The following is a 25,018-nucleotide window of genomic DNA, read 5'->3' as shown; positions in this document are numbered from 1 at the left end:
GGCCCGGCAGGGAAACACATTCTCATCCCAACTCGTCACATAGCGTCGCTTTGTCACCGCCCCTGGTGTCACCGCCCCTGGTGTCACCGCCCCCTGTGTCACATTACTATCGGCATCAAAACCACTATAGTTAGGTTTAGGAAAGAAATACATGGTTGGGCTTAAAACTGCTATGGTTGTACAGTGAAAATGAGACTATGAATAGCATCACCACCGTGCAAGATGAAGTCACAAAACATTATAGGTGTGCAGTTGAGATCGAAATGAAAGGGGATAGGAAGTAAGGAAGGGGCCATTGGCTCCCCCACATTATTCCCTGGCCCGATTTGGCGTCATGGCTGGTGTGATCACATCGCAAGATGGTCTCTAGTTGTTTTGTTTTTTGCCCACAAACTCTGCTCTCATCAGCTTGGTTTCCAGCCGCAGCTGGCAGCCACAAGTCAGTGAAAGAGCTCTGATAAACCCACTGTACACTACCTGCCCAGCAGCAAACAGCAGACAGACACAGTTAGAGATGAGCTGGTGAACATGGTGGCTAAAGAGACAGATATTTATCTCAGGAGTTGGTGGAGACCAAAAACAGAGCTAAAAGAGTGTGAATATTGGACTTGCATCCATAAGGTGAACACAAACAAGACTCCAAATTAATATTGATGTTGCTCTGTGTCTGCTGGATGTGTTACTGTTTGCTTACATGTTCACCATGACAAATTTATAAGGTAATAATATGTCACATGTTATATGTATTTAGCTTGTAAAGTGTACACATACCCTCTTTTATAAGGTTCTTCTGACTAAAGAACAAATCATTTTCAACTTCATAGCCATCACTCCACACTCGCTGCCTTAATCCAGGTTCTCTCGGGGATGAGGTTGCAGTGCAGCAGGCATGTATGCATTCATGAGATTTCTCTTGGTCCATTTGTTTAATTTTTCACTGACCTACAGACTCAAAATCCCAGATAACAGATGGTGAATGGTACAGGCTAGTAAGACTACATGCAACGGTGTTAGAGACAGGGCACAGTAAAGCGACACACACTCTGTCATTAAGTCTCTTTAACGCACACACTAATGCCTGGCTCTATTACAACTGCTACTGACACTCACGTCGCAGCTTCTCAGTCTTCTGCTTATGGAAGCAGGTTGTCCATTTCCTCTAAATCCCAACTCTTAATCCCCCGTGTCATACAGGAAGCGAGCTACCATTTCATGCACTGTGACTTGCTGTATGGGATGAGTCAGCTGGGGAATTATGCAGCCATGCATTTATCAGAACTGTAGCTGTTGCTGTTCTCTCTCTCTCTCTCTCTCTCTCTCTCTCTCTCTCTCTCTCTCTCTCTCTCTCTCTCTCTCTCTCTCTCTCTATTTCTCTCTCTCTCTCTCTCTCTCTCTCTCTCTCTCACTCTCTCTCTCTCTCTCACTCAAACCAACCAGTTGAGGCAGATGGCCGCCCACCTAGAGCCTGGTTCTCCTCGAGGTTTCTTTCCATTAAAGGGGAATGCAAATCGTTGCTCATGGGGGAATATTGGGTCTCTGTAGATTACAGAGTATCTTCTAGACCGGCTCTATATGAAAAGTGTCATTAGATAACTTCTGTTGTGATCTGGCGCTATATGAATAACATTGACTTGACTAGTAGCTATAAGGTGGCAAAACCCTGCTTACTGGTAAGCAGACTTGTCCCAGACGATCGGACGGGTGTAGACAGTTCATGACGGAGCAGACGATCAGAAATGTATTTTGGTTCTGTACCATTCAGTTCTTTATAAACCAACAATTTTAAAGTCAGTTCTTTGACAAACAGGAAGCCAATGTAAAGATCTGAGAACTGGACTGATGTGATCCGCTCTTCTGGTCTTAGTGAGGACTCGGTAGCAGTAGCATTCTGAATCAGCTGCAGCTGTAAAGACATTACAGTAGTCGAGAACGGGAGAACAACATCCTGATGAGACATTAGTCCTTTCCTATTCTTGACACATTAAGCTGATAGTAGGCTGATTTTGTAATTTATCTTTTAATCCTTCTTCTTGTCCAAAGACAATCATTTCAGTTTTATCTTTAACTGGAGAAACTTCCGGCGCATCCATACCACCGATTTGTTCAATGCACCTACTTAGTACTTGTATCAGTCACCTGGTGATATCGTTGTAAAACCGTGTGTCGTCTGCATAATTATGGTAACATATTTTGTTGTTTTCCATAATCGTGCGCTAGTGGAACCTGTAGATGTTAAACAGAAGAGGCCCAAGATTGGAGTCTTGGGGAACTCCACATATATTTTGTATGCTCAGATATCACCAATCCACACAAAGTACTCCCTGTCACTGTGCCAGAAAGATTCCACCCAGTTTTCCAGTCTCTCCAGTATTATGTTGTCAAATGCAGCACTGAGATCCAATAATACCAGGACTCAAACTTTTCCACTGTCTGTGTTCATTCAAGACCTTAACACGAGCCGAGGGTGAGAATAGGGTGAGGGGATGAATGATATGGGCCAGTATATGGCCATTAGTGAGGTATCTAGATTATTCTTTTTTTTAAGAGTGGCTTACAGTAATAACTGCCGTTTTCAGCCTCAGAGTAGAGAAGTGTTGACTATTTGCAGAAGATCTGATGTCATGAAGTTAGAAACAGAAAAAGCCTGTAGGGAGAATATCACGGCAGCAGGAGGAGAATTTCAGATGTTGCACAATTTCCTCCAAGATTATATGGTTGATAGCATCAAACTATGTCATGTTTTACTATATTGGCAGTGGTCCACTAATAAACACCGCAAACATCATTGATCCCCACATGTAGAATACTTTTTTGTTTTTGTTTTTCTCTTTTATGTCACAGACCACAGCGCCTGGAAAGCAGTGTGTTTTAATTGTCTTGTGTTTCTGATCCATGTCCCACAACCAGAGTTACAGGTTGAATTGTCTCTTTAGATGTTTCTTTAAGCTTCTTTTCTTCAGCTCAGCATGACTAAAGGCTCTTTGTTGTGCAGGACGGACGTCTGAGGCCTGGAGATCAGCTCATTGCAGTTAACAAGGAGTCCTTGATAGGTGTGACCCACGAGGAGGCCAAAAGCATGCTGAACAAAGTCAAAGTCAGGTGGGTGGGTGCTCGTAGAACTCAAAGTGAGTTCTGTGAATTATGAGTGATCTGTGAATCTCTGCTCCCTCTGTACCTGCTTATGTCTTTGTATTTTTATGGATTGTATCTCCAGCCAAGAGGGTGTTGTGGAGATAGCCTTCATCCCAGGGAAAGGACTTTTTCCAAGCAGCACATCTCTCCACAATGGGGTCCAGCGAGCCGCAGGCAACAGCTACAACTCTGGACGCTTAAAAGTCCACATCAGATCACCTGAGGTCAGCTACGTTTGTTTTAGGCATCAAAAACATACCAGAATATGTCAAGGTTTTGAGCTTTTTGTCGGTGGATTTCCCGATTTTGTAACATTTTATTACGCCTCCACGCCGGCCACAGCCGTGGCTGTCCAATCTCACGAATGCAATATATCAACAACGCCGTGAGGGAATTCCTTCAAATTGGCACAAACGTCCACTTGGATACAAGGATGAACTGATTCGAATTTGGTTGTCAAAGGTCACTGTGACTTCACAAAACACATTTTTGGCCATAACTCAACAACTGATATGCTAATTATGACAATTTCGCACAAATATCGAACAAGATAAAATGATGAAGTGATGACAGTTTGGACAGCGGCACCAGAGGCAGTAATTCTAGTTACTCCAGCAACAGAAACAATTATGAAACAGCACTAACAATATTTCACAGTGAACAAAAAATAATTAGACATGGGTTTATAAAACACATCTTGTTTATGATAATCGATCAATATACTGATCAACTTAGAAAAATAGATAACAGACTGATTAATGCATTCTGCATTCAAAGGCTTTAAATTACTCAATATACAGTATATTTATAAATAACTAATTGTTACATTAAATGATGAAATGATCATTTCAGTGATGAAATAATTATTGAATTTTAAAATACAATTTCAAAACAAATTTTGAGATGGCTTTTAATCTTGCAATTCCATTTTAAAATTTATAATTCACACTTTAAAGTAAATAGACTTGATCATTTGCGTAATAGACAATTGTTTTTTTATTGTACTTTAAGTTTATTAATGCATCCTTTAAATGCAAATTGAATTAATCTATTTTTTAATTACTTCTGATTTTACACTGTAAAAGTCTAAAATGCTTCCGGTGGCGTGCTCCAGCCTCCACAGTGATCTCCATTCTGTGCAGTAGTTGATGAATGACTTTGTAAGGTCCAGTAGAATAGAAAGTCACTATCACATCAAGGTTCTCGGTGACACCCTGCAGATCAGACCTGTCCTACCAAAGCACGTCTAAAGCCTTACCTTTGGAAAACCTGACGACCGGGCGGTGTTCTTATAATCAGCTTTTGTGTGTCGTCAATTTTTCTTTGTAGATCTGTACAGAGGAGCCCGCACCAGTGTCCTCACCTTCTCCTGACATCTGCCCACCAGATATTCATATTTCAGGTAAAACACCTCGATATACACCCGTCTCATTCCCTTCACCATCATCGTCCACCCTTCTCACTGTCATCCCGTTCACTTATAATATAGTTTAACAAAGCAGCTACCTATGTCATGTAATAACTTTTAAAGGACTAATAAAACACCTACCAAGTCAGAGTTGAGATTCTCAGTGATTTGTCCCTGAAATCAGACACATATCAGATAAACCCAGCTGATCCCAGAATGAAAAAACAAAAAACGGGGGAACATTTGCTCCCTCACAGAGATTGGGGATTAAGTGGAGAGGAGAGGATGGGATTTAATAGAAACCACACCACAGTAGGGGACCTCCGAGTACACGGGGAATGTGAGGGATCATGAAAAAGTTGCATCTTGATAATAGTGGGTATAGTTTGTTATTGTTTCATCCTTCCTCTGATCCTCAGTGTATCAGCAGACCAGCTGCTGTTCCAACATACAAATTAAAACCCTCTCTACCTCAAACCTATGCAGCTCATAATGGATGATGACTAATCAGACTCTTTTAACATGCTCTCATGTACTTGTCATGTATGTATAGCAGGTGTTTTGGTATTGTGTTTAGTCATGAGTCCATGCTGATACAGTATCAGCATATAAATACAGTTAAAAACAGTTAAAATCGGGCTGTTGAAGTTAACATGGGTTGGGGCCATGTCCTGTCAAGCAGAGATGTGAAATATTGAGGATATGAATCTGTATTGTCAACTGCAAAAGGAAGAAGGGCTGACCAGAATGATCTTTATCTGGCGTATAGCAACATTACTCATGGAGGGATTTTCTCTTTCTGACTTGAATCTTATTTTCAGAAACTTCTCACAGTGTAATACATACAGAGTCAAACTGTATTCCAGCTTTATAAGGAGCAAATGAAGGAGGGTATCGGTAAGAAGCCAAAGTTGTGATCATGAAAATTAATTTAATTCAGAATTATTTTTTTTATTGTACTGCTATTATATGTTAACAATTCAGAATCCTGATTTGTTTTGGTTGTCTCCAGATATTGAGGTGAATAAGGAGATTTACTGTTTTTGGCAAAGTATGGTAGAAAAGGCATAACACAGTATTGTGTATCCTTCATAATGGAACATTCCAGTCTCTCTATTCTGTCTTTAAGAGGCTGTAGCGGGCTCAGTGTTAAAGCTAGAGTGAAGATGGTGTCAACTGAAACAAGAGAACCTAAGGAATCCATTGGTACCAACCCTGTCATGTTAGCTTGACCTCTGACCTCAAGATCGGTGAATGAAAATGGGTTCTATGGGTACCCACGAGTCTCCCCTTTACAGACATGCCCACTTTATGATAATCACATGCAGTTTTGGGGCAAGTCATAGTCAAGTCAGCACACTGACACACTGACAGCTGTTGTTGCCTGTTGGGCTGCAGTTTGCCATGTTATGATGTTATTTAGCCTCCTTTGTAACAAGCTAGTATGACATGGCTGGTACCGATGGATTCTTTAAGTTTTTCTAGTTTCATATGATACCAGTATCTTCACTCCAGCTTTAAAACTGAGCCCGCTACAACCTTAAAAATCGCATGTTGCGTTAATGCATTTAAGAAATTAGTGACGTTAAAACGAATTTGCGTTAACGCGTTATTATCGCGTTAACTTTGACAGCCCTAAAATATAGACATACATTTGCATAAAGCAGCCCACTCCCATGTTGATAAGAGTATTAAATACTTGACAAATCTCCCTTTAAGGTACATTTTGAACTGATTTAAAAATGTGCAATTAATTTGTTATTAATCATGATTAACTGTTTTAATCTATTGACAGCTCTAGTATAAAAGTATCTAGTTTTTCTTTGAATTTGTGGATCTGTAAGTCGTGATTGTTAATGTTGTTGCTGTCTGGTGTTTTGTTGACCCAAAAACAGGCTTGGCACCATGTGACGCACTGTAGGATGGTTACAGTAAATCAATCAATCAATCAATCAGCATAACAAATGCATCTGATTAAAGTGCCTTATAGTGTTAATTCAGGTCAGGGATTTCTAGTAGACAACCTGTGTGGTAAGAAACATTATTACACGGCTGTGTTGAATACTCGATTCTGATTGGTCAATCATGGCGTTGCTATGTATAGCAGACTGTTGCTATGGGCGCAGCTCTGATGTCGGACTCTGGCGGGCCGTTTTTGCGTCAAAATATTGATTTCTTCAGTAAGTACCCGTGTAATAAGCGGGATAATGTACAGCTAGCGGGTCATTGTTGTGAAAGAATCCCCTTCAGGCCGATGAGAGACTCCTCCGCTTCGCGTTTGGGTCAGTGCAGCATCGCCCTGTCGGGGATTCTTTTACAACAATGACCGGCTCGCTGTACATCATCCCTTACATAACAGTTACAGGTGTTACAGGTGTGTTTCACTGGGTTTCAACCAGCACACCTGAGATTGTTTTGCTGAAGAACCTAAAGGCTGAAAACAGTCTGTTGTCAGTTAAAGAGAAAGTGTTTGTCCTCTCTTATGCTGAGGGTCGCCGGTGGGTCCCAGCTCAAAGCCACCTGACAGCCTGGCCCAATCCTATTGGCCGGGATTACCCCAGTCAAGGTTATTTCCTGTAGACGCTGTGACCACTTAGCTCCCCTCCAGGCTCTTATTGGTTAAGCCAGTTGCTAGCCAGCAGTTTGTGATGAGGTGAGCAGATACAGGCTGGATATCTTTATATTTATAGAGAGAAAGAGAGGTGAAGGTGGTCACCTCCTTGAGTCAGCTGACCTCTCATACAGTGTCCGACCTGTTCTAAAGCACAGCGTGGGCCCAGGTCATCAAAGGAGTTCAATCCTGTTAGGGAGATAAACGTAGCTGTGTCGATATGTATAAAACCCTGTTTGCACGCAACCGCCATCACCTGGGGTCCTACAGTCCTATATTTAGTCATGACTGCTGAGGTAATCTGTGCAAATCTGACAGGTCTGTAATTTGTAAAGCGAAAATCTGGCTGCTTCAGAAGTCAAGAATGAACTTTGAACCTTGATGGTCGATACTATTTAAGTTTGTGAATTAATGTTCAGAAATAGTTTCAGTGCCTGTGTTTGTATACCACCCTCTGTAAACCCATGGAGTCCAAATGAAAAACGCCATTATATATTGTATATTTCAAATGTACAAAAGTGAAAAGACATTTTGTTAATGTGTTAATGTGTATGCAATGTGTTTACAAAATATACGGTATCAATAGTGCGGTCAGACCAAGACTCTGAGAAAAAAAGAACTGCTTTTGTGAGCATCTGAGTTCCCGCACTGTGTGATGCTGAAGTTGCACATGAACTCAGATGCACACACACATTTTTTGCCATGTTTTTACACCCTAAAGCAGGGTCAAGATGAATACTCTTTAACTGTCACAATCACTTCTTCTCTGTCTTTGTGGAACCTCACCGTTGCTATAGTGATATTTTGACATTCCCAGATGTGTTCTACAACCACAAATCTTTTGTACACATTTATAAACTTGGATTTCTCATGAAGAGTTTTATCGACAAGTTTACACAGGATACAGGTGTACAACCACGTGCTTTGGATTTATGTCTGACACGGTCTGAAATTAGTACCCGCCACCCGCCAAATGCGGGTAAATTGTTGGCAGTGGTGGGTGAAATCATCAGGACAACCGCCACTTTGGCAGATAGGGAAAACGCTAGAGATGGGAATAGAGAACCAAAGTTGTCCGATTCCTTGGCATCTCATGCCTCCGTGACCATCGTAACGCTACTAAACCTGAAGGGACGCACCGTATTTTTTCCCTGATAATGCAACCTGTTTAAGTTCCTAACACTAGCTCTAAGCAGATTACCAAGATTTTGTTTTAATCAAAGCAAATATTTAAATAATCATAATTTGAATTGTGTGTTTTTATGCAAATAACCACTATAGATGACAATAACAAAGTAAAAAATATCGAACATTGAATGACATCAGATCTAAAATGTTATTCCTTCATGTCGTGCATAGATTTCAAAAGTGGCAGAAAAAAATTCCTAGTGGCAGACACTATGCCAGGCAGTGAAAAAAGTTAATTTCAGACCGTGATGTCATTTCACAAACTCAAAATCTTATAGGCCGTGTACTAAATGATAAAGATAACCCACCACCGTGATGGTTAATTCATGAAGAAATACCATACTTATAGCAGATGGCTGTGACACCTCTTCTTCAATTGGAAACCTGGCTAATTTCTGTATCTTTTTATATCCTAGAAGGGGGAGTGGCATCTAACCAGGTCACAACAACAGATCTGTCAATCATCAGCACCAGTCTGGGGTGGGCGGGTGGTGTAAATCCTTTGGGTGGGACGAGGAGGACGAGGAGGAGGAGGGGAGTGAGTTCATACCCCTAGCAACAGGGTTTGTGTGACAGACACAGACACTCAGAGGAAAGGTTCTCATTGCCACACAAATCTGGGACAGACCAACTCATCAAATTAATATTAGGCATTGGCTGTCTGCCCTCCCCTCTCTCATCTATATAATCATCCACCTTTCCTCCACTCCACTCTTTTTAATCATCTGCTTGTCATCCCCCCCACCCACCCAAACACACACACTCACACACACACACCTCCCCTATCACCACAACCACCCACTTCCACCAAATCCACAGAGAATATCTGCCCATCCACTCTGATATTGCAGATTATCCAATGATATTTCTCCTCCTGTTGTTTACTAAGTGTCCCGTGGCCTCACATACTCTCCCCTCGTCCTGTTTAAAGGTTTGATATCTCTTATAGATGCTGTATATTCGACATCAGAATGTTTTTTTCATACAACTCCTTACTCCTGGTCACTGTTTTTCCCCTTTTGTCTTTGACAAGATCAACATTTTTTTTTTCATTTGTCTTCTTCTTATTCCTCCTCTTTTCTCCTTTGTCTAGGTTCAACCAGCCAGAGGTCACCAACGGGGGCCAAACCTAAGATAACACTAGACCCCTACATACGCCTCAAGTCAGACAAGTTAGACTTGGTGAGTCCTGTGATTATTTTAGAGCCACGCTGCTAAATTCATTTCTCCTGGTGTTGTGATGCCCGGCGTGTTTGCAGTGGTTTATTCAAGCTGTGGGGCGTGTACTCCTCGCTTTATGTTTATATTTGCCTTCTTCTGTCTCTCCCTGTGACTCTCTTCACCTTATCTTTGCACCAGTTGTTCATGCATTAGTAGGTCATTTTGGTTTGACTGATAAGGGTTCCTATAATATAATATAATATAATATAATATAATATAATATAATATAATTAGGGCTGTGAAAGTTAACGCAATAATAACACATTAACGCAAATTTGTTTTAACGTCACTAATTTCTTTAAAGGTCCCATATCATGCTCATTTTCAAGTTCATACTTGTATTTTGTGTTTCTACTGGAACATGTTTATATGCTGTAATGTTCAAAAAACACATTATTTTTCTCATACTGTCTGCCTGAATATACCTGTATTTACCCTCTGTCTGAAACGCTCCGTTTTAGTGCATTTCAATGGAATTTCAACGGAATTGCAACAGAATTGCGTTGCTAGGCAACATTTTGTGTCCATGTTTACTTCCTCTGAGCTGATGTCATTCACATACACTGCAACAGGAAATAAACTGGGAAACATTTAGAATGTTTACATTTAAAACCGTGTAATGGTCTAAATATTGCATATCTGTGACATCACAAATGGACAGAAATCCTAACGGCTTGTTTCAAATGCGCAATTTCTGAATAAGGGCTGTTTGTATTTCTTCGTATATTGAGCGTTTTGATCGCTTAACAGTATTTATATAGCACTGCTTTACAATGTAAAAGACCTGTCAATCTAAATTTTTACAATATGGGACCTTTAATGCATTAACGCAGATTGAGTTTGCAACTGAGTTTTAACGCTAGAGTGAAGATACTGGTATCATATGAAACTAGAAAAACCTAATGAATCCATTGGTACCAACCATGTCATACTAGCTTGTCAAAAAGAAGGCTAAATAACGCTCCAAACTTACGTCAGCACACTGACACACTGACAGCTGTTGTTGCCTGTTGGGCTGCAGTTTGCCATGTTATGATTTGAGCATATTTTTATATGCTAAATGCAGTACCTGTGAGGGTTTCTGGACAATATTTGTCATTGTTTTGTGTTGTTTATTGAATCCCAGTATATGTACATACAGTTGCATAAAGCAAGCATATTTGATCAGAGTATTACATATTTGACAAATCTCCCTTTAACGTACATTTTGAACAGATAAATAATAATGAAAATAATATGCAAGATAAGCATATCGTTTGTAATCAGGAACGGCCGGATGGTGCGTCGCTTTAAACGCTGCGGCCACAAGGAATTGTGGGATGTTATTCTCTGTTTTTTCCTTTGGTAAAAGATGGTCCGGTGTTTCCTATGCTAAAGGAGATAATAAAGGAAGCACTGAAGCTCCTTTCCTTAACATTTAGAGAATTCAAACAGCTCTCATCAAGGCTGCTACTGAGAACCTTCCTAAGAGAAAAAGGACTATTCGACCGCAGCCCAACATAGAGTGTGTTAGTAATGCGCCTTTATTAGTCCCTCATTTAGTTTTCTGGATGATGGTGGTGGAGAGCATTGGTGTTCAGTCGGGGTGACAGTGAAGGACAGATTTGATCCACATTCATCAAAACATTCAGAGAGCCCTCGTGACCGGTATCAGTATGTTTCTACACTCGTTCATTTGGGGTTTTAAAGAAGCGCCATGAAGCAAATTTACAGGATTCTTCTCTTTCTTCTGATTAACTAGCTTGGAACTTTTTCACCCCCGAGCTCTCTCTTCATCCAATTATTGATCTCTTGTCTCGCAGTCTCTCTCTGCTTGGCTTTATCACACTCGTGCTCTTCATCTGTAGCTACATTATTTTTACCCTCTCAGCACATTCTCTCTCACTGCTCCCCCTCTCAGCCCCGTCCTCCAGCTTCATATCTCTCTGCTGATGCTCTCTGTTCTGTTCTCCTCTGCCTCCTCCTCTCGCTTTCTGTCTCTGCCCTCTGTACACACTTTCCTTACCGTCATTCGGTTTATGTACATAAAGCTCGGCCGTCGTTCGGTCCTAATCTACCAGTTCATTAATGGGATTAGAGAGACAGAGAGAGTTTAGATGTTGAGTACGGGCACAATTCTCTCTTGATCTGTTAGCTCCTTTGGTAAAGAGAGAGCGTGAGATGGATTATGGATCATATTCAGCTTTCAGATTTACTGTAAACGGTGAGCAAATGTTACAAAGGACAAAAAGCCAATGAAAGAAGAAGAGAAGGAGAAAAGAACAATAAAAGGTTGAGCCGACTACAATACAATGCTTGCTCATTACAGCTTTGTAGGATTGCTTAAGCACGATTGTGAAAACGGGGCTCATTTTGACAAAACATAGAACACCTCAGATTTTTTGCAAAATGAAACGCTTCATTCAAAACTATACAACAATATATAAAAACGCAATTTACTCACCGTATGGCACACACGTGGTTCATAGGATCTGATTCTGTTGGAACCAGTTACACTGTTCTACTTTTCTAATCATATCGTCTAGGTTTGATTTTTTTCAGAGATATTGTTAGAGGAGCTAAAGTACATGAATACATTGACCTAACATGATACACAAGAGTGTGTCGTACTCCACACTGATGAAAAAATAACTAGTGACCAAGATTTTAAGAATATTTAACCTCTTTTACCCGACGAACCCGGTACCGGCTGAGCTTTGTGTTAAAACACTGCCTTTAAAAACTTCATAAAATGCTGTGGTGGTCATTGTTTCTAAAAGACGAGGCCTTAACACGCCTAAAACAACACTCCAAGTGTATTTTGTCCAAACAATGTTTGTTTGAAAATGATTTCAAAATTTTAGTTACTAAATAAAACGCACAAGAAATTGTATTTTTAACAATAAAATATTTTTCACCGTTTTTATATTGATTGTACATACTTGACTTTGGATTCTTTCTTGTTATCTTATTTACACAGTTATTGATCTTATTTGTTATTATCTAAGTTTTACTTGATTATATTTCATTATTATAATAAAACTACTCCATTTGGAGTCAAAATTATACAATTTAGTTGTTTTTATTGATTTTATACTGTGCACAATGGTAGAATGTGATAATGCACAGAGTAAATGTCATGGCCGAAGGCTCCACTGTGTGCAAATAGCCTGCTGTAGTTGACATCAGTAGTATTTTAGAGCCGGATTCCCTTTAAGAGGTAGAAAACATGGTATCCAAATGGCCAAATGGAGAGTCCGCCTGGTCCTATGCTCACAAAAACCTTTGTAGAATCTATGTGCTTTGTGTTATTTATATCTGCTTTGGTGCAGTTGTAGTCGAAGAGTTGCTGAATGAATTCAGTGGCATCTCTGTGCATGGCATCATTGCTATAACGGTGTTATCCACTGTCTGAGCTAGAAAACATTTTAGGCGAGGATCAAAATTTAAATGTTTCCTTTGGTTCATCACTATTTACTCAGGCATAGTAACAGTCACAATGTTACTGACACTGGGGATGAATTCTCTGAGGTCTTACCTATCCATAGAGACCAAGATCATGCATGTAGACCTGGTAGTTGTGAAGCTATTCTTGATTTATTTTGGGTATGTCTGTCTAAGCGAACCACACCTTCCAGCATCCTATAGGGCTTAAGAGGTTAAAAGATTTGTAATTTTTAAAATAACATAAACTCAACACAATCTGCAGAGTGCCACAGTAAGTTGACAGCACGTAGTTATTCTTCTTATTTGATGTTGCAATGGCACCGCGGTAAAAAAGTATTTCTATCTGTTCATCTCTCTGTCTCTGTCTCGCAGGCTTTGTCCTTCCTCGGGTTGGATGTCACAGAAGAGAAGAGGAAGAAGTTGAGACAGAATCTGACCACAGACCCACAAGGCACCGTGGCCTACGGAGGTGAAACACACACACACAAAAACACACACACACTTCCAGTTGTGTCAACAACAAGGTGAAATATCTGTGTTGAGATCCTGTCAAATCACAGGCTCCGTGTGACGGCTGCATGACCCTTTACTGGCTGTGTCCCTCGGTGTGGTGTCACATTGCGTAATCATGAAGCAGCTCCGTGTCCGTTTGTAGCCAGGCAGACATTTCTCTGCTCCGTACCTGTAACTCTCCTTTACAAATGTTATGTAATGATATTTGATGTTTAGACAAAACTGTTTTAGAACGTTGCAGGGAAAAAAAGAGATGTATTATTTGGTGTCATCAATGGGATTTTTGTCTGTGTTTGTCTGTCCTCTCTCAGACTTCGTGGAGGCCACCCGGAACGTTTTTCAGGAGAGCCTGGAGGAGCTGGGTTTAGGGGCGGGTCCCTTCATGTTTTCCTATCACGAAGCAGCTAGTTTGATGGACACGTCTGCCTTCCACTCCCCCGTAAGCACCCTCCTCACGGCCCCTCACAAGCCAGCAATAGCCATGTTGTCAATACTAACTAATCCTGTGTGTGTGTGTGTGTGTGTGCAGACATATGAATCAGAATGCAGCTACAGCAGTGAGGAGATGGAGCAGTTTCAGACAGAGGTGAAGCAGCTGCAAACCCAGATGAAGCAGCTCAAGGTGAACAACACTTCATTTTTAATCTTGGTGCATCGTAGCCATTCAGGAGTCTGCCATTCAGCTGCCATCTATGAGAGTCACGAGTCAATCACTCGTGAACTCCAACCAAACGGTCAAACTAGGCAGCGCTGATCAAATATGAATCAATATTCTGTTACGTTAATGCCTATTTCTCTCCTCAAATGTTTTCAGAAACATCTTGTAGTGTACTGTTTAGCTGTAAAATGAGAAAGTTTGTGACCCGGCAGCCATGTTGAGATAAAGTTGAAGAAATACCAAGCACCGCCCACCAGTTGGAGCACAGCCAATAGGAACGCTCTCTCTCTCTGAAATGACCTGTGATTGGTCAAAGTAGATTTTTTTAAGGCCTGAAAACAGAGCCATGAGGAGGTGCAGCAGTTATTTAAAAAATACCAACTAGTAAAAGCAGGGCAAGAATACACAAGATTCAACCAAACTGCTGAAACTCTGAGAGACGGTCAAAATAACGCTGCTATCTTTTAATCTTCACATGTGGCGTCAGCCTATAGTTTACGTTAGCAACTGGAATTCAGCTAGAACAAACCCCAGACATGGTGGGTCTAACCGGTGTAACGACAGCAACATAAAGTTTGCTGAACCGACGGAGTGTCGGGGTGGTCCGGGATCAGACCCCCCGGTGCTGGGGTTTGCGCTGGCTGAATTCGAGCTGCTCTACTCCCGGTGAAGCAGCCTCCCGGCGGGGGGGAAGGGCAAGGCGAGGGTATGAGTCACTTTGGATTTTATCCAATAAACAAACTATCAAAACACACACAGACTACGGATGTATTATTGCCCTCTCACTTCTTTGTCCTCTCATGTTGGACTGGACACTACAGTGACTCACTATCGCCTCTCTTGGAGCAAGTGGTATTACAAGACAGGATGTGCTAGTTGGCAGTCAATATCTCTGCACAATACTTTGACATATTTGGCATAATGTCAAAACTGTTACTTCTTCACATTCTTTTCATAATGGTAGTTCATTTTTGGAGATGTAATGAATGAAAACTCCTCAGTAGTGAAGTAATTACAGATTAAATTACCTTAAAAATACAACGTTGAATGAAACTATTAAGGATTACAACTTTAGTGTGTGTCAGGTCAAAGACTGAGACTCTGGGAGAGAAGCGTAAGGTGGCACTAAGCCAACAGGCCAAAGCTCAGTTGGAAAACAACTTGTCATATTGTAACCAAATGAAAGGACATGAATGAGGGCAGAAGGAATTGTTTTGTGTGTTACTCTCCGGGCCACAGAAGGCTCGGACCCTCTGACCTGATTACAGCTGTATAAAAGCTCCTGGGCTTCATCTGCTGCCTCTCTTGGCAGGTGATGCTGAAGGACATGGAGCACAGCAAGAAAAGCCTGGAGGACGAGCTGCAGAAGACCTCAGAGGTGAGAGACGAGGCAGGACCGTAGAGACACGCTGCATGGCTCACTTATCGCCAATTCCAACGCGTAGCCACATATGAATATATGTTTACCTAACGAACATTCTGTTGTCCTTCCCAGAAAGCAGGTTTGACCGTGGAGGAGAACACCCGTCTGAAGAGTCGTCTGCAGGTGGCGGAGGCCGAGGCGGGCGGGCGGCAGGCCAGCAGCGCCGAGCAGGACTACGAGGAGGTCATCCAGCTGCTGGAGGCTGAGATCAGAGACCTGAAGAACCAGCTGACCAGCAAGAGGCAAGCACGAGGAGGGGAGTCCAGCAAGGTGAGTCTCAAGTATTTAACTAGTGCTGTTTAACATTATTTCCCACTTCGACTCTTATAGTATATTTCAGTAGGAAATTATGTCCTTTTTACTTTTACTTTTAGTTACTTCCTAGATTTGGAATTAACACACAAAGCGAAATAAAATACATACCCAACAATATATAAAGTAGTTGATATTGACTTTACATTAACCAGCTGCACCATTAAAACACTGATTACATGTTAGCACATCAATAATAATAATATAACACTCTGAATAAGTGCATTAAACTTCTTAGTTATGTTTCATACTTCAAGTATATTTTGCTGATGATACTTTTACTTAAAGTTACTGTGAGGAACCTTTAACTGGTTATGAAACAGTCTCAGACCCAGATCCAGCTTCACTTCCGTCTTTGACCTGCAGTCTGAGCTCACGGGGGGGAGGCCCGGGAGAACCAGAACCAGGACTGCACAAGGCAGACTGTCAAATCTGACAGTAGTGCTCGGAAACACTACCACTTTTGTCCACAAGAACCACCAAAATCAACACAAAATAAAAGTTCTCATAGTAGCTTAAAGTATTATGTTAAGTAAGGTGGCTGTGGCTCAGGAGGTAGAGCGGTGGTTCCCTAATCAGGAGGTCGATGGTTCGATCCCTACGGTCTAGAGATGTCACGAGAACCAATACTTCGGTACCAAGTCGATGCCAAAATTCTGAAAACGTGACAGGACTCGTTTTTCTACCACAGGTACCATCAGGGCTCGAGACTAACGGCAACCCGTCGACGATAGGAAATGTGTTTGGGACACAGTGAACTCACTATGGACACATTTTTTCCTGGCAATACTACATTTCAAACAACAAATCCGTGTTGAAATCGGCAGGATGAGAATTTATATTAGGATGCGTTCAGGCTCTATTCAGTAAAAATGAGAGAAACATTCCAACGTTATCGTGATCGTGCCCAATGTAATCTTGTAAAATGTAGATACCGAGCCCCAAATTGCTCCTGAAGGCAATGCCATCAGTGAACGTGTGAATGTTTCTCGCTCCAGATGAGCAGGTTGGCTCCTTGCATGACAGCCTCTGCCACCAGTGTTTGAATGTGTGTGTGAATGGGTGAATGTTGGCTTATGTTGTAAAGCGCTATATAAATACAGTCCATTTACCATTTAGGTGAAATTATACAGGACTTTTTATTACTACTTTTACTCAAGATGTGGGTATGTCTTCTGCTGCTGGATTTAAGTGGTCTAGTGACCATTTCCATCTGATATTAACCTGCATCTGGATCTGGATCATGACCTCTGATTACAGGCCTTTACATTTACACCGGATACTGGGAAATATTCTTATTCACATTTTGATCAAATCTCAATATGCAAATTAAGTAGGTGGGTTGGCGGTTGTGTCCTAGGTCAAAAGGAAGTGACACTGCTGTTTGGACTTATTGTTCATTTTCAGAAGTTGGGCTCGTCTGTAGCTTTTGGAATAGCAGCTTGAGAAAGCAGGAAGAGACGGAGTTAGTGAACTGTTAACTTGTTGGGTGGATTTTTTTCTCGAGGATGTGGTCACACTGTATGGAATGAAACTATTATAATCCAGCAAATGATCCTGTTTGTTCTTTGTTGTGAGCAGGGAATTTGCAGTGTACTGTAGATGTGTGTCACTTCCTTCATGTTGTCTTCACTCTCGACGACCTCCGCTAATATCAGAAAGTTGTAAGAGGAAACAGAAGCTGACCAATCACAGCTCTCGTTGTTCCTATGATACCACATAGGAACAACAAGAGCTGTGATCTCTGTAGTCACCGTAGCAACGACGTCTAAGTTGCACGTTGTGAAACGGTACAGCCGCTTAACGTACAACCAATAACCCCCTTTACCCTTTAAGTTCATAGCACCTGTATCACCTGCAGCCTCTCCAGCTAGTATGGACTCAAACGCAGAGCCAACAATCGCCCGTGCAGACATGAACCCTCTCTCTGCAGATGATATCGTGTGGGATTTAAAAAGCATTGAGCCAAGCTTTTCCTTTCTTCTGTCCTCCCGCCATCCTCTGTCACGAGCTGGAGGCCCTGCAGCACCATCACTGTGAAACACATCAAACTGACTGAGCCACAGAGCCTCTGCCTCTGTTTTCACCAGCAGCAGCAGCAGCAGCAGCCTGCTTTGATGTAAAGAAGGCTTTATGTTTATTTTCCTCTGGCTCTCAGGCTTACTGCCTCACTACCTGTGGCTTTTTCATCTCAGGTGGTAAATCCTCTGGCTGTACACTGGCACGCAGCCTCGCAGGAATCAGCTTGGAGGCAAAGCAGCATCCAGTCACAAAGATGATGAGAGAATAACAGAAACGAGGACAGCGAGCGTTTGAAAAACCTCTTCGCCGTTCTCCTCCGAGGGCCAAAACAAATGTGACAGCTGTTGAGTACACGGTCACGTGGTCACATGGTTAGATGAGTTTAAATACAGAACCACTTCATTGTTTCTCTTTGTTCCCTCCTTGCTCGTCTTTGCGGACCTGCCTTTGATAAAGGCAAGATTTAAATTTGCTGTTATGTAGTTGCATTTATGTAGAGGACAAGAAGTGCGTATTTGCGCTTTATATCAATATTTGTGCGTAAAAAATCCTGAGTGGAAGCTCCAATCTGGCTGAAGTGGAAAAAAAGTGGGTATCAATAAAAACGTAATGTGACACAGTACAATGGAAACAGAGTAAACTAGAATGGCACTCGGAGAGCGCAGAGCTCCACCAAGGTTCATGACTTTAAAAACAGATCACAGCTCACAGCTGGCGGTACCGTGAGGTGGTCGGCTTATCATTAACACGGTGTGTTTCCGTGTAACGTATCGGCGGATGCCTCTCTCATTCAGCAGCCTTGTTATGTCTGTATAACGTTACACTACGTTGTCTCTCATCCCGTCATTTACTGCTTTTTCTTTCTCACCGCGGACGGCCAGCAGCTCCCGCACACACATCTGCGTTTATCTTCATGAACCAACTCCTGATATTCACATCAACAGTAGTGGATGAAAACTTGCATTGAATCGTATTTTCTTTTTCGATTCTGTAAATTCACTTCAAATGCCCGCTACATTTGGATGGAACCCTGACTAATGAGGTTGCAAAAGAAGAAAAAAAATACACATTTATTGATTCATTTCAATTTCAAAAAGTGATGCCTGCATATGTCAAATTAACTCAGTGAACGTTCAGTCTCATCTCGACCAAACATCCACGCAGAAGAGTGCAGTTTTTTGCAGAAGTACTATTCAACGTCATGAAAGAAACTTGGGGAAAGGGATATATGGATATTTACTAAATTATTATATTACATGTTTTAAAGCATATTGTTGCTGCCTTGAACCGAACGTCAGAGATAAACAAAACCTTCATTTTGGACCCGTCAACATTTTTTAAATGATTAATTCACAGCCATACTTTTAATCAGCAACTTTCTTAAAACTCTGTGGATGTATTATTTAAAAAAAAAAAGTTTTATCTACATAAAAATGTTATCAATTTAACCTTTAACTAAAGGATTAAGTGTTTCCTTAAGGAAAATAAACCATTTAAAATCTCCTTGGATCGTCTGAAAACATCACAGAGGCTGTAAACGGGGCGGTTTGTCTTGAAAAGTGAAAAGTTGATATTTGGAGATACATATTTTTTTCAGGTGAACAGAGTATACTGAAGTCCCTCCAGATCAAGTGTAAGCTGCTGCTGCTACAGTGTTTGTTGATGTGTGTTCATCAGGAGGACGTGCTGGAGATGAACAAGAGGCTGACCAATATCGACTGCCAGCTGAGGAAGTCGGAGCTGAGCAGGAAACACCTGGAGATCTCCAACAAGAAACTGCTGGGCTTTGCACAGGTACGTGATTCCTAGAGTTTGATAAAAGTAATGAATTACCTCGACTGTCAATAGATGGGAGCTGACTCCATGACAATCAGCATGTGTTCTGTCACATCTCTTAAGCGATGCAGACTGGGACGCTTCATGCAGTCTGAGCCAATCAAAAAGACCATGATCTGCTGTCCCCTAAACTGTTATGGAGCCAGTCTGTCCCCCAGTGGCTGAGAGACACACTGCAGCTCCCTGCAACAGTGACAGACAGCTGGACTTGTCTCACCTCCCCGACCCCTTCTCTATTAGTCCACTGCTTTCCTTTGAGGAAGGAGGGATTAGTCCGTGAGTCATAAATGTGGGTATTACAGGTAATCCGGCTGAAGATTGTGACATTGAGACATGAAATTGTTCATGAAAGAGCATTTAGAACAAAATGAAGACCAGGGGCCGTACACACAAAGGATCTTACCTCACCACTAGGAGTGTTCCTCTGCTGTTAGAGCTATTCATAAAGCTGCTGTTATGCAGGAGCTGCTAAGCTAAGCATGAGTGAACTCATTCACTGTGGCCTCAGTGAATGGTTTTTGTCAGGTGACACGTCTCTGTCAGTGAATGTGAAATGAAATATTCATCAATACACTAGGAGCTAGACAGACGGATCATTTTCCTTTCAACTACAGAAATGCTGCCTTATCATGTCAATAAAATCAACCAAGAAAAACAATTAGTTTTCAAACCTCACAGTAAATGTCATGATGCAAATCAAACTGACACGGTGAACACAATATTAATTTAACATTAAAGTGGCAGTAGGGAGTATATTTTTGGCATCATTGGGCAAAAACTCCATAATAACCTTTCAGCATATTGTAATTCAAGTGTTCTGAGAGAAAACTAGACTTCTGCACCTCCTCATGGCTCTGTTTTCAGACTTTAGAAAATCTAGCTTGTGACGGGAGGCTTTGACCAATCACAGGTCATTTCAGAGAGAGAGCATTTCTATTGGCTGTGCTCCGGCTGGTGGGCAGTGCTTGGTATTTCCTCAACTTTCTCATTTTACAGCTAAACAGTACACTACAAGATGTTTCTGAAAAGATTTGAGGCGAGAAATAGGCATTACAGTAACTGAATATTGATTTATATTTGATCAGTGCTGCCTAGTTTGACCATTTGGTCGGAGTTCGCGAGTGATTGACAGCCGGCTCTCATAGATGGCAGCTGGACGGCAGACTCCAGATCAGCTCTGACTGCTTGTTTTCCTCCGGTCTGTGAAATCTTGCAGATGCCGTTAGAAGCACCAGAGGACACAGAGGCAAATGATTTTTTTTTTTCGATTACCTGTCTTATGCACTACAGTCAGGATATAGTGACCGTTTTCTAAAAATAACTTTTTTTAATCATATTCGCTCCATTTCTTCCCACTGCAGCTTTAAGTCAAGGAGTGTACATGTGTGTGTATATATATATATATATATATCTGTACAGGACAGGCCTCGACCACTAAGTTCATGCTTAAGAGAAAATTCTAAGTAGGAGAAAATTGGAATGCAACAAGCTGTGTTAAATCCCTCATATGTGCCACTTAAGGAGCAATCTTTTCGTATAAGTAGGTCTTACATGAGGCCCAGCACCCTTGACGGGTCTCCAGGTCAGGTCTACAGGAGTCCCAGTCTGCCTCTCATTCAGGCTTTAAAATCAGAGCCCCCCTTCAGCTCTCACTTCACCACCTTCTCTCTCTTTGTGACCTTGAGTTCCTTGTTTTGGTGTCACATGAAGAGCTGACGTCCGTACCGGTGTTCAGTGTTATTAAAGAAAACAATACACAGCTCTCACATTATTATCTCTGTCCTCAGAACGTCCACAAAGTGCTGACAACACCCAGCCTGTTTGGAGGAGAAGGCGGGTAAGAGACCGACTCTGAACATCTACTGCTCAACATCCCATTTATTAGTGAGGAGCCCTGCAGTAAGCACTCTTCCTGTGTGTGTGTGTGTGTGTGTGTGTGTGTGTGTGTGTGTGTGTGTGTGTGTGTGTGTGTGTTGTGTATATCAGGAGCAACAGGTCATCTCCAGCCACCGACAGCCCCGACACACCGTCACCACTTCCTGATTCCGCCTTCCAACTGGCTGTGGAGGCCAAAGAGCTGGTGGCGGGAGTCTGCAGCCCCACTGCTGATGACAAAGGTACAGACCGGAGTACTCAGGACAAACAACACTGGAGCTGAGATAATTAGTAGATGAATCCATTAAAATAAGAGATTCATTCTGAAACCAAATTTGGTAATCAATTTATCGTTTGGCTAATTTTATTATGCCTCCACGCTGAACTCATTCGAATTTGGTGGTCGAAGGTCAAAGGTCACCGTAACTTCACAAAACACATTTTTTGGCCTCAAGAATTCATATGCTAATTATGACAATTTCACACAAATGTCGCTAACAGTATAAAATGATGAAGTGATGACATTTTGGACAGGTGTGGATGTGAACTGACACAGAGGCATACAAAACGCAGGGCGGTAATTCTAGTTTATATATAATTCTATATAATTATTCTGAGGCGGTACGGTGTAGCTCAACTTTTTCTGTCATGCTCCACTTTGGAAGCCGAATAAATGTTAAAGGTCCCATATTGTAAAAAGTGAGGTGTTCATGTCTTTTATATTATAAAGCAGGTTTAAGTGCTTTACTAATACTGTGAAAGTATCGAAATCCTCAATCCAAAGAGAAATAAACACAGCCCGTATTCAGAAACTGTGTGTTTGAAAAAAGCCGTCAGGATTTACATAATTTTGTGATGTCACAAATGTACGATATTTAGACCATTTCACAGTTTTAAACGTAAACATTCTAAATGGGTCCCAGTTTATTTCCAATTGCAGTGGATGTGAATGACATCAGCTGACAGGAAGTAAATATGGACCCAAACTGTTGCCTAGCAACGGAATTCCGTTGCAATTCTGTTGAAATTAGCTAAAACGGAGCGCTTCAAGTAGAGGGTAAATACAGGCATATTCAAGCAGACAGTATGAGGAAAATATTTTTTTTTTTTAAACATTACAGCATGTAAACAACAAAAAAAAACACAAAATACAAGTATGAACCTGAAAATAGGCATGATATGGGACCTTTAATCTAGCTAACCTGATTGCACGATAGCATTGCAGCATCAGAGCACTCGTTCATATATATTGTTTCCAAATGAATCCGACCTTTTTCCACAGCAGAAACTTTGACTTGTCAGAGCAGGAAAAGCACCGATGTCATTGATAACGTTATCGATGACATCGTCCAGCAATTAATATTGTTACACAGGTTATCAGTTACACAGGTCTGTGTCTGTCAGTTTAGGAACCACGGGTCTAACACGAAAGAAAAAGGTCTGCTACAGGTTATATTGTTCATTACATCCCATAATATCAAAGTGACAGATGGAACAAGCAACATGCTGACAATTTGTCTATTACTGATTTGATTTGATTTTGAATTTCTATGTTACAATTTTTAAAATTCTCCTCTAAGAAAGCTCCACTAATTCCATGGCAGTCTGTGGATTGAATTTTGCTATTTTGTGAAAGCGAAAGTGAAGGATTTGTTCTGATTAGCTGGTTAGAGAAACTGTCAGTGTTGATACACTGATAGATCTACTTTCCAGACAAAATGGCATGTAGGTGATGTGCCCGATATTAGAAGGTGCATGCTGTAACAGCTTTTTAGCCCAATAGATGAGCATACGTCACCATCATCAACATACCTGAGTGAACGGGGTTAAGATGTTGTCCGGTGCTGCTACATCAGTTCATGGAACATCAGACTGTCTCTTGTTTTAATGTGATGCAGAGTTACATGATGATGATGATGATTGTTAGCATTACTGAAAGTCTTTTCCTGTCCACCTGTGATCGACCTGCAGCGTCAGTGAGCGCGTTGGAGGCAGCATCAGTCCCAGATGCTGTGGACTCTCATCATATCTGAACAGCAAAGAGCCAGAGGACTTTGAGAGGAGGACCTGGGCAGGCTGAAACCCCTCCACCCCTAGATGGACTACACCGTAGTCAACAGACCGGACGCCACCTTCTCAAAATAATGACATCACTTCAATAAATTCAAATCCTCAGTCGACAGTGACAGATAGAACACAACACAGCCGGTGTTTTAATGCCAAAGCTTTGCTCGCACACGTCTAATTAGTGTCTTCTTTTGAAACATTCGACAGTCTTTACGGAGGGTTCAGCAGCGGGGGGTGGCGTGTCGCGCTCAGCCGTGACCCAGCCGGACTCTCATCATTCGCCGATAATACGTGTACAGAAGTCTCTATGAGAAGTGCTCTGCCAAATAAAAAGGTCCGCTGGAATTCTCTTTTGTGTTACTCTGACAGCAGGTGGTGTTGGAGGAACTGCATGACCAAGTCCACAACACACACATGCTGCTGTGAACCTTGTTAATACTCCTCCCTGACCTCTTTTCTAACCCCCCTAACCACCACCCCACCTACATACACACACACACACACACACACAGACTCACTCCATGGATTGCATGTATAAGAGGACTTGTTAGCTTGGAAAGGACAATCCAGCGCTGGTCTGTCTCAGTCTTCCTCTGTGTCATAATAACTCGCTGCCATCTGCCTCCGTCTGCCACAGGGGTTATGAACTGTTGAGCAAAAGAGTAGAAAAAAAAAAAACCCAACAGTGTCCCTTTTGTCCATCTCGATAACTCTCCTCGTGCCCTTATTCATTAACGGAAGGCAAAGAATGAAGTATTCAGAGGTACTGGACTCGTGTGGCTTCATACTGCATGGTTCATGTTGACGTGTCTCCTGCATCCAGGAGTGGCTTTAATGTTGCTGTATAGCTCCTGCTGTGTAAACCTGTGTTTCGTAGTCACGGAGTCTAGGCAGACATCGGTCATAGGCTACATGTGGAACATTCATTTGATTTATACGGACAGCTTTTAAAAATACTGACATGTCCTGTACTTTAACAAGATTTCATCTTTGGTGTGGCCTCATATCTTTCTGTTACTGTTTTATATTAAAGGACTAACTGCTGACTGGATTTGATGTTGTGTTTATTCCAGTTTCCTGACATTTCATTTCCACTACTGACAGTACTAAAACCATGTTTACCTGAGTTTATAAACTGATCTGAGATATGAAACATGAGCTGTCTAACAGCCTACAGTTTCCCCACAGAAGGAACTAAAGCCTCTCACATACTACCTACTAGACTTTACTGCAGACACTGCCGGTGTTTGTATCAAACAGACGTGCTACTAAAGGAAGCACAGAAGGTATTCACACAAGGTTGTGGTGCAGAAAGGAAACATGATT

At 41.6% G+C, this 25,018-nt stretch overlaps 1 protein-coding gene across 3 annotated transcripts in view; it reads left to right on the top strand.

Moving 5' to 3' along the window:
- The window catches only part of LOC141780000 (syntaxin-binding protein 4), a 94,313-nt gene extending 69,577 nt beyond the window's left edge, over positions 1-24,736 (top strand). For all 3 annotated transcript variants that reach the window (XM_074655042.1, XM_074655041.1, XM_074655043.1), the window contains 13 exons: positions 2,993-3,099; positions 3,215-3,356; positions 4,462-4,534; positions 9,433-9,521; positions 13,359-13,455; positions 13,811-13,938; positions 14,029-14,121; positions 15,470-15,535; positions 15,653-15,850; positions 19,592-19,708; positions 21,538-21,587; positions 21,737-21,867; positions 23,597-24,736. In XM_074655042.1, the coding sequence (XP_074511143.1) occupies positions 2,993-3,099; positions 3,215-3,356; positions 4,462-4,534; positions 9,433-9,521; positions 13,359-13,455; positions 13,811-13,938; positions 14,029-14,121; positions 15,470-15,535; positions 15,653-15,850; positions 19,592-19,708; positions 21,538-21,587; positions 21,737-21,867; positions 23,597-23,658 (1,353 nt within the window). In that variant the 3' untranslated portion in view covers positions 23,659-24,736. The remainder of the gene's footprint in view (positions 1-2,992; positions 3,100-3,214; positions 3,357-4,461; positions 4,535-9,432; positions 9,522-13,358; positions 13,456-13,810; positions 13,939-14,028; positions 14,122-15,469; positions 15,536-15,652; positions 15,851-19,591; positions 19,709-21,537; positions 21,588-21,736; positions 21,868-23,596) is intronic.
- Positions 24,737-25,018: the final 282 nt, after the last annotated feature.

Source organism: Sebastes fasciatus, chromosome 13 (genome assembly GCF_043250625.1).
Source record: "Sebastes fasciatus isolate fSebFas1 chromosome 13, fSebFas1.pri, whole genome shotgun sequence".
Lineage (NCBI taxonomy): Eukaryota > Metazoa > Chordata > Actinopteri > Perciformes > Sebastidae > Sebastes > Sebastes fasciatus.
Note: the sequence above shows the minus strand (reverse complement) of the source record. Positions and strands in the feature narration are given on the sequence as shown.